At 39.4% G+C, this 9,993-nt stretch overlaps 1 protein-coding gene across 1 annotated transcript; it reads right to left on the bottom strand.

Annotated features, from left to right (window-relative positions):
- Window positions 1-34: 34 nt before the first annotated feature.
- Window positions 35-6,296, bottom strand: arl9 (ADP-ribosylation factor-like 9). Its single transcript, XM_039812979.1, has 4 exons — window positions 5,842-6,296; window positions 4,072-4,249; window positions 3,777-3,952; window positions 35-1,745 (listed from the first exon to the last, which is right to left on the bottom strand). Exons 1-4 carry the CDS (start codon window positions 6,103-6,105, stop codon window positions 1,569-1,571), a joined length of 795 nt encoding a protein of 264 aa, XP_039668913.1. The 5' UTR covers window positions 6,106-6,296; the 3' UTR covers window positions 35-1,568.
- Between the last annotated feature and the right edge of the window lie 3,697 nt (window positions 6,297-9,993).

Genomic DNA, 9,993 nt, shown 5'->3' with positions numbered 1-9,993 from the left:
CATTTCTCAAAGCTACAATAAAAGCACACCCATCCATTTTGTGGAAACTATTTATTTAGGGTTGAAAAAGCGGGTGTATATATGACAAACTGTTCACACAATACTAGTGTGACATGTTTTGTTTTTTGAAAAATAAAAACGGAAAAATTGGATGAAATTTGAAAGAAAAGTAGTCTTTGAAATCTTTACATTCCTCATAAATGGTACACATGAAGGCTTTGCACGCAACATTGCAGTTCCCCTACGTCCCAAAGTTACAAGAGGTAACAGACAGTGAATTAAACAGATTTCACCAAATAAAACATTAAGATGAATTAACAAGCAGCTGTGCACATCTCTCTGAACAGCAAAAACAAATAGCTAATTCAAACGATATCTAGAAAAATAATATGGTTAATACTTTCTTTTAAGAGTTCTTTGTTTTCAGATGAAGCTAATTCCCTTCTAAAGATAAAGACAAAACAAAGTATGTGACAATGAATCTTAAAGTTTTTTTAAACTGTAACAATGGAAAGTTATTGGGTAGTGTTAAGGTTAGTAGTGCTGTCCTCTGGAAGATATGCTTTTATTTTTAATTATCAGTTTAAATATTAACGGCACATCAGAAAAATGTAACAGGTACCACAAGTTTAATGTCCTCTTTTTCTTAAAGCTGTAATCGTCAAGTTTGCATGTTGGCGGCCCCAAATGGCAGAGAGAGGTCACTGTTTGAAAAATGAAAATACCCAGAAATCAAGTCACGTATCATCACTGACCTGAACACAGCGGCCTTAAGCTTTGTGATTTGCTTTGAAATTTCGGCCAAAATACTAAGTGAATGTAACAGGTGTTTATCAGTAGGGATGGGGGGCCTCACTTTGTACTTTTGATATTATGGGTTTATTTTCCCATTACAATCTTGCAGAGTACAGCTTTAAGTCATAATATTGAGGGTATTACATATTCTGTGCATCATGACAACCATGACACAGTACAAATTAGAAAAAAAGAACTGTCAGTTACAGCCAACAGTGCTTTTTACATTTGTGTTTGCCTACTTAACAAATTAGTTAACAGACGGTTAGCTCATCGCTGGTGATAAAGCTGCAACCCGCAGCTACACAGATGGCCTGAAATAAATCCACTCTGATTCTGTACCATCTGCATTAACTGCTTTCTAGAGTTGCTCCTGTGGCATGATCTACAGGTGAAACTCATCACCACCTGCCTGGATGAAAATAAAATAAATCTTTGGTGGAGATAACATTTGAACACACACGTTGCTAGGAGTGTCCTGTAGGCACCTAGCTTAAATAAAGATAGGTCTGGAAAAAAAAAAAAAAAGTGTTTTTCCAAGTCGGTGAAATTTTACACTTTCATATCCAGAATCCAGGACTTTTATAATCCCAACTATACCATACAAAGACAACAAATACATTTTTTAATTTTCTCATAAATAAATTAAAGACTTTCAGCCAACCCGGTGTTGCGAAAACACTGATGTGAAAAAGGTGCAGAGAACCTATTTATTATCAATTTGTATAAAAAAAAAAACAAAGGAGTAAGTGACAACCACAAACGGAGTGTGTTTATCTGCCGTCACAAACCATCTGGATGATCAGGTCGCGAGCGTCCTGGACGCCATAGGCGAGCTCTGTGTCGCCCTTCTTCACGTAGGTGCCGATGAGGTACAACTTGCGGTCTCCGACCTCGGACAGAGACAGAGCGTCGTGGAGGTCGGTGATGCTGCAGGATCCTGGAAGGTCCTGGAAACATGAGACAAACATGAGGGGACATCTTGTTGGAGATTCCAATCATCGCCTTACTTCATTAGAAAGATACATCTGAAGATACATGCTCTGGAGTTTAACTATTTTAGATTCTGGACAGGACTCGCTCCAGTGAAAGTTCCTCTAATAGACTAGACGTTTCTAGCCTAATCACAATCCCTATTCGGTTAACCTTACGCCATTAACTAGACCCAGCATGTGAACAAGTTACATGACACGTAATACCGAAAATCTGGGATTTGTTCTTGCTTAATCAAACAAGGAGCACACAAACACTCAATTATTCATTCAAAAGAACTGAAGATAACCGCACACTTGTTAGTTGACAATAAACTATCATTTCTCATTCATTAACAAAAGTAAAACTCACTAATAATGTGAGACATTTTGATACTGATCAATCAATTAAAGTGTTCAAATTGGAGAGTGTATTCATAATCTGCTGACATTTAAAACGCACTGCCTGAAATCAGTATCAGCATTTAGCTGTAAAGAATTTCATGTACTATGTACAGAAAGGACTCCAAAGAACCTGCTGAATTTAAGGTGTTCCTACAAAAAAAATTAAGATGTATTATCAGTTTTTGTTGGATTAAAAGGCACATTTACTACAATGTTGTTGAATTCATGTTCAAAATTTGTAGCTATATATATATATATATATATATATATATATATATATATACATATATATACACACACACACAGTATATATACAGAAATTGTGATCTAATATTTTACTAAATATTTAACTTATTTTGACACGAGTAACTTTGCAAAAATAAACAGAATATTCTTATGACAGTGTAATACAACACAAACCTCAGCACGACTTTTTGTTTGCAGCTACAGGTAAATGAGACAACCTTTGCGAAAAATTGTGCAGTCTACGGCAGTATTGGCATTCGGGAATTTCAAAATCCTTCAAATAGTGGCTTTCAGTTGTTAGACTTATTAAAGTAGCCAGTTTTACTCCTGTGTTTGAAAAAACTTTTCATTGATTCAGAGTGCATTCAAAATCTACTTAGAAATAGGTTTGGCTTGGTGTTTCCATGGGTACGGTGTGAAACACAGGCTACAGCGGAGACAGCTGGAGTGATTCAAACAGGAGCCCAATCGGTTCCGTCAGATGCGAGTGAGCCGATCAACTGAAAAAATGCAGCATCAATTTCGGAGTTTTAAATCTTAGTTGTCAGTGCATGACTTACATTTGGATCACACTTTTACAACATTCTGAGGAGAAAGAATTAAATCCCATCTGAACACTAGAGATGTATTGATTAACAGAAAATGAATCAGCAACTATGTTGATATTTGATTCATCTTTTGATTCAATCTCCCAAAAATCGACAAATGCGTAAACTTGCTGGTTTTACAGGCTTTTTTGATAACTCTGCAAACCCTTGGTGTTCTCTCAATGAGCTTCATGAGGTAGTCACCTGAAATGGTTTTCACTTCACAGGTGTGCTTTGTCAGGGTTAATTAGTGGAATTTTTCCCCTTATTAATAAAAAAGCAAAGAGTGGCTACTTTGAAGAATCTAAAATATAAGATATGTTTTCAGTTATTTCACACTTTTTTGTTAAGTACATAATTCCATATGTGTTCATTCATAGTTTTGATGCCTTCAGTGAGAATCTACAATGTAAATAGTCATGAAAATAAAAAGGAAACGCATTGAATGAGAAGGTGTGTCCAAACTTTTGGCCTGTACTGTATTTGGGTTATGGAGTTTTGATCGGACAAAACAAGACATTTGAAAATAACCAATTACACCCTAGGAAACTATATTATACTATTTTTCATTATATAATTTTCGGACAATTTCGACCAAATGAATAATCGAGAAAATAATCGGTACATTAATGGATAATGAAAATAATCATTCGTTGAATCCCATGTGAACACAAAGTCTCCAACTATAATCTGTGTAGCGCTCTTTGAGAACAAAAGGGCCCGCAGGCTTCTGTTAAAAGCAGCCTGGAGTGTTTTTATCTGTCATTCTCACCTGCTTGTGGGCCAGTATCATTAAAGGCAGGCGGGGGTCGGAGGCCAGCAGCTCATGTAAATGCTTCTTAGCAACGGGGAAAAGCTGTGGGTTGGAGGAGTCGACCACGAACACCAGCAGGAGGGCCTTGGACAAGTACTTCTGCCAGTACGGACGGAGCTCCTCTTTACCTCCAACTGACAAGACAGACAGACAGACAGACAGACAGACGACTGTGACATCGACATCAAACTCATGGTGTGCAGCAGAAGTGACCGGTGGCACTGACCATCGTCTCTTTTGGGTTCAGACTTACTTTCTAAGAACTCGATGTGCAGGTCCTCTCTGCTGATGGAGACTGCGTTGAAGCCCTGCGTCGGCTCCATGTCCTGCTCCAGGCACCCGGTGGCCAAACAGTGCAGCAGGCTGGTTTTACCTGCTCCATCCAGACCCAGAACCAGCACCTGCGTCCCTGCTGACTCCACAGACTGGGACTGCAGGACACAGACCAGTACACGGCAGATTAAGACTGAATACTATCTGCTCCGTAGTTGTTTCTTTACTGATACCATAAAGATACTCACTTCATACATATAAGTCTATGTTTTTATTTGGATGTTTTGTGTAACTACATTTCGTTGCTCTGTACTTGTGACGTGTGCAATGACAATAAAGCTGAATCCAATCTAATCTAATCTAATCTAATTGTTGTGATTAATGCCCAATGTCCACTTGTATGTTGTTTGAAGTTTTGCCCTCTACTCCAAATCAAATATTTCCTTGAGGGAAAATAAAGGTCTGGACTAAGAAATGTGCATGTTTTTCTACAAAACCAACCAAAACTTCTCACATGAAAATAATAAATTATGCCCAAACATAAAGCAGTTGAACAAAAACGTAAGAGACCAAAGCATAGTCTACAAATTTGTTAAATTTTGTAAAAGAAATGCGTAAAACAAGAATCTGACTGGGCATTCCACGGCAACTTTACTCTGATACTGTACAGCTGAAACAATTTGTATGATTGATTTATAATCGATTAACTGTTTAAGTCAATTATCAAGCAAAAATGGTTGCACCTTCTCAAACATGCTTATTTGCAGCATTTCTTTTGTTACATAAATGTAAATTAAATATCTTTGGGTTTTAGACAAGACACTTAAAAGACATCACCTTGGACTTTGGGAAACTGTAATGGACATTTTTTTCCTACAGTTGACATTCCAATTATTAAATTTATCAAGAAAATAATCGGTCACGTAAGGCTTGTATCATGTGAATGCGCATGCAGTTGTGTTGTTACACAGTCTAGTCTAGTTACTTAGAATTCCACATGGGGGTGACAGAAACTACGTAGCATAGCTTTAAGTAGCAGCAGATACAAAAATAATCTGTCCAAAATGCTGATGTGACAGACACTTGACAGTGTTTCTAAGGAAGAAAGAAAAAAACTTAGTGGACTAACAATGAGTTTAAATATTATTGTTAACGTAGGTATGTGTTTGGGCTGCAACAAACTATTATCGTTTGGCCTATAACATGTTAAAATGTCCATCACAGTGCTTGAAGCAAGACATTATTTCAACGGTCAAAGAAACTAAAGAAAACCACCAAATATGCACACGTGAGAGCATGGAACAAATGTAATTTGGGAATTTTAGTGTTTTTTTCTGCCACTGATCTTACTAGCTAATTAGTTCCTACATTTCCCAGAACTCCCCACAGCAACCCCAGAGAACTTGCATGAACGTGTTGTTGTTGTCTAACCATTATAACTGGTTGTATTAGTAGTTTATAAACTCTGGATGATGTTCATAATTATCTAGCCAATCTTAAAACACAAACTATATTCTATAGCTGCTGTACTCTGGTCTGTTTTTGGGCGTTTCTTCTACTTAGCTAGAGTGTGATAGGCTAGCTATCTCAAGTTAATCCGAAAACTAAACCATTTTTAGGTGAAGTTAAACGTGGTCACTTTGACCTGCCTCTGTCCTAAGAACATTTGGATATCACTTTTTTATAGAAAACAAGTTTTAAAGTAGGCCTTTATAATGCTACACTCTCCCAACAACTGTTTCCAGGTTACCTTCGATGCTTTCTGAGCTGGAGCAGCAGCAACAGGAGCAGCAGCGGCGGCGGCCACAACAGTTTGCTCAGCCGCAGTTTCCGCTCTTCTCTTCTGTGCCTCTCCCTCTCCTTCCTCTCGAGCACTTGTACCGGCTTTCTCCGGCCGAGTTTCAGGCTTCTTCTCCCCGGAGGAGGAGGACGCGTAGCTCCATAGAAGATAAGCGACTCCCCCCGCGAGAACGACGGAGGTGCCGAGGACACCGGCTTCCTTCAACCCAATCATGGTGCTCTCAACCGCCGGGTTTTGCTTTCCAACCTGTCGCCGTTTATCCGTCCGTTTACGCCATTGTTGCAGTTTTAGTGAAGCTTACACTTTGTGTCCACCCCGTTGTCCTCCTCCTTGACTGGACTCAACAAGTGGATTAACAGACAGGAAGCTGAGGAGGAACTCTTCAAAACGATGTTTCCGGAATGAAGTGCGCCGCTTTTTGTTGATGCAGTGTTACAATCTCACCGCATGAGGGCGCCATTATTCCTAAACTATTTCATTATAAACGCTTAAAGGAATAGACCACCGTTTGTTGAAATAGGGCTTATCGCGGTCTACCCTGGCTGTAGATAGGTGGGCCAACGCATTTTTTGTCTCAGTGCAAGTAATTAGGTAGTTTTTTTTGTCTTTTGTTGGCTCACTTTTACTCACACAGCATGTTAACCGGCAACATAGGATTCCATTCACTACTCTAAGCTAGCTGCGGCGCTGCACCGGACTAAAACAATGCATGCACAAAAAAATGCTTTGGCCCACCTATCTACAGCTAGGGGAGACCGTGATAAGCCCTATTTCAACAAACGGTGGCGTATCCCTTTAAACTTCTTTTTAAACCCTTGTGTTGATTTCGGGTCAAACTGACCAGTTTTCAATTTTTGTTTTATATCAGAAAATATGGGATTTAGAAATAAGCGCTGAAAATGTGTAGAAGAAAAAAATTAACAATTTAAAACATTGGAAAAAGCAAAAAAAAAAAACGTCACAAACGCCTCAAGGTTGACAGGAAGACACAAGTTAACAAACATGGGATCAATCAAGTAATTAGAACCACTGATAGAAAGTGGCTAAGCACATTTACTTAGGATATGACATGCACATATGTCATTACCATATAATAATGTAAATATTAGCATGGTTATTACTAAGCTGTATTATGATGTGGTACCACAGTTACATTGTACACAGTTACATGTCTATTGATTAAATTTGCTGTATCATAGTAAATAGCCTAGCCTACCCTTTATACATTTTGAAGTCATATTTCCATTTCCAACTACACAGTAACTTAATAGAGTAGTGTAAGCTTTTAATGACTGTTAATGGTTGTGTGACAATATGTGTGATATGTTGCAGACAAAAGATAGAGGGGCGAAAGCGTTCCAAGAAAGAGAGGAAGAAACTCCAGGATGAAGTGAAAAAGCTACAAGAGGCCTTAGCTGCTGAAAAAGAGAAAAAAGAGCGATATAAAAAAAGGTTCCAACGGGTGCTGATGAGGTCAGGGTCTCCAGCAACAAAAGCAAGATATGCGAGCCAAGAAACACCCAAGTGCAAGGAAATCCCTGTACCATGAAGCATTGATTGGAGACCTACAGCAACACATTCAACAAGCAGGTAATAGTCAGGAAAGAAGACAGATCAGTACCTTGGTGACAGGGAACATTGTAAAAAATACAGGTTACAGAAATATGCTCAAAGTACCCTTTGCGCTTTACCCAAAGGCGATGGAAGTCAGTAGGAGGGAATCCATACTCCTTCTCAAGAAAGAAATCTGTCCGCATGGAAGAGGTATACAAAAACAATGTAAGAACCTTTTATACCAGAGACGACATCAGCCGTATGACAACGGGGAAAAAACAGACTGTAACACAAGCCAAGGTCAGGATGCAAAAAAGATTCCTTGTGGACACACTGAAGAACCTGCACAAGAAATACTTGGCAGAGAATCCAAGAAAATCGGTGTCATATTCTCTGTTTTGCCGACTACGGCCCTATTGGGTTGTGCACCCAACCCTTTCTGATAGGGAAACATGCTTGTGCAAATTGCACGAGAACTTGGGCTTTGTAGCTCAAAAGCTTTGCAGCATGAAGTTGCTTAACACCCCTGACCTGGAAACGTTGATGACAGAGATCTGTTGTGACCAAACCAAGAAAGAGTGCATGTACAATGACTGTGGGAAATGCAAAGAGAAGAACGTCCCATTTCTCAGGGAATTTGAAGGCTCAGCCCGGGTGTCATACATGCAGTGGGTCACAGAAGCCACGACAGGACAAACAAAGGAAAGCATTGAAACAACTTTCAAGAAGACAGTCAAAAAGGAGGTTGAGATCATGCTTGATGATCTCATTGAGCTCTTCAACGGCATGCTGGTTAAATTCAAACGCCATGCATTCAACATCCGACAACAGTACAGATACTGCAGGGAACTGAAGAGGAACATGGCTGAGAACGAATGCATTATACATGTGGACTTTTCTGAGAATTACATATGTAAATACGCATCTGAGATCCAGGCAGTGCACTTTGGTGCATCCCATGAGCAAGCAACACTGCACACTGGAGTTTTATATGTAGGCCCAGTTGCTGAACCACTCTGCTTCAGCACCATCTCACCATCACGGCTAAAGGGGCCCCCAGCAATATGGGAGCATCTAAGCCCCATTCTGTCTCATGTCAAGAATGCCTTTCCTGCTGTCACAGTGGTCCATTTCTTTAGCGATGGACCTTGCACACAGTACCGCCAGAAGGGGAACTTTTACCTATTCACCTCCCTCCACCCCAAAAAGGCATTCCAAGCGGGACATGGAATTTTTTGAGGCAAGCCACGGAAAAGGGGCGCGCAGATGGGGTTGGAGGTGTTGTAAAGAGGTGTGCGGATCGGCGGTGAGCCACCGGCCGCGACATCAAAAGTGCAATGGATCTGTTTGAGGCCTTGGTGCACACAGGCACCACTCTGAAACTGTTCTATGTAAGTGAAGTGTCCATTGACAGAGCAATGAAGGACATGCCAGACGGCATCCCCCAAGTCCCATCCACTATGAGGATACACCAGGTGGTTACTACCTCTCCTGGGCAGATGGTGTACCGCGATGTGAGCTGCATGTGCACTGTAGACAAGATTCTACAGTGCACATGCTATAACACCAAGGCCTTCAGCTTTGCCACAACAAGCTCACCACCAACAACAAAAAAAAAGGGGCAAGTAAAAGAAAAGTTGATTGGGTCGAAGTTATAGAAAAGTTGTGTGTAATAAAAATATGACGGAGACCTCTACCCAGGCATCATTACTGCCATTGATGAGGTTCAGGTACAAGTAAGATGCATGCACCGTGTAGGAGTGAACCGCTTCTTCTGGCCCACTAGAGAGGACATGATCTGGTACTTATTTGAGCACGTCATTCAGTTCATTCCACCTCCTCAGCCTGTAACCAACCGTCACCATGAGATCCAAAAAGACATTTGGGCAAAGCTTGCGGAGTATAAAGATTAAAATGTGTGTGTGTGTGTGTGTGTGTGTGTGTGTGTGTGTGTGTGTGTGTGTGTGTGTGTGTGTGTGTCAACATAACATGTTTTTGTTTTTATGTAATACATTTATGGAATTCTAATTGTTCATTGTTATCATTAGTGTGTGTGTGTGTGTGTGTGTGTGTGTGTATATGTTATGAAATTAATGTTAAATGAAATTTCAGTGAATTGTTAAATGAACTGTTAAAGGAAATTTCGATGAATTTTAAAGAAATTGTTAAATCATTTCTAAATGAAAGTTGTTATATTGAATATTCTTATTGAATTAAAATGTTTGGACTATATCAGTTATTAAATTAAAAAAGATGTTTCGACTATCAGTTGTTGGTCATGTTTTAATAAATTAGGTTTCATATTATATTATGTTATATTGGCTGAACATGACCATATTAGTCTCATAACATTAACAATAAAATAATAATAATTTCAAATAGGAATAAATTTTCCTGCATCAAGAAAATCCTGTCAAGTCAGTCCTGTCACGTCACAGTCAGTCCTGTCACGTCACGGTCAGTCCTGTCACACATCACATTATGATATAAAAATTGACTATTTAAGAAATTATTCATGAATTAATCTCTTTAAATGTGTACACAAAG

Source organism: Perca fluviatilis, chromosome 10 (assembly GCF_010015445.1).
Source record: "Perca fluviatilis chromosome 10, GENO_Pfluv_1.0, whole genome shotgun sequence".
In the NCBI taxonomy this organism is placed as follows: Eukaryota; Metazoa; Chordata; class Actinopteri; order Perciformes; family Percidae; genus Perca; species Perca fluviatilis.
Note: the sequence above shows the minus strand (reverse complement) of the source record. Positions and strands in the feature narration are given on the sequence as shown.

Excerpts from the sequence above, each read along its gene's own strand:
- arl9 (XM_039812979.1), bottom strand. The coding sequence starts at position 6,105 with ATGATTGGGTTGAAGGAAGCCGGTGTCCTCGGCACCTCCGTCGTTCTC. Across the intron at positions 4,250-5,841 it reads CAGCTCAGAAAGCATCGAAG|TCCCAGTCTGTGGAGTCAGC; the intron begins GTAACCTGGAAA and ends TGTGTCCTGCAG. Across the intron at positions 1,746-3,776 it reads TGATACTGGCCCACAAGCAG|GACCTTCCAGGATCCTGCAG; the intron begins GTGAGAATGACA and ends TCATGTTTCCAG.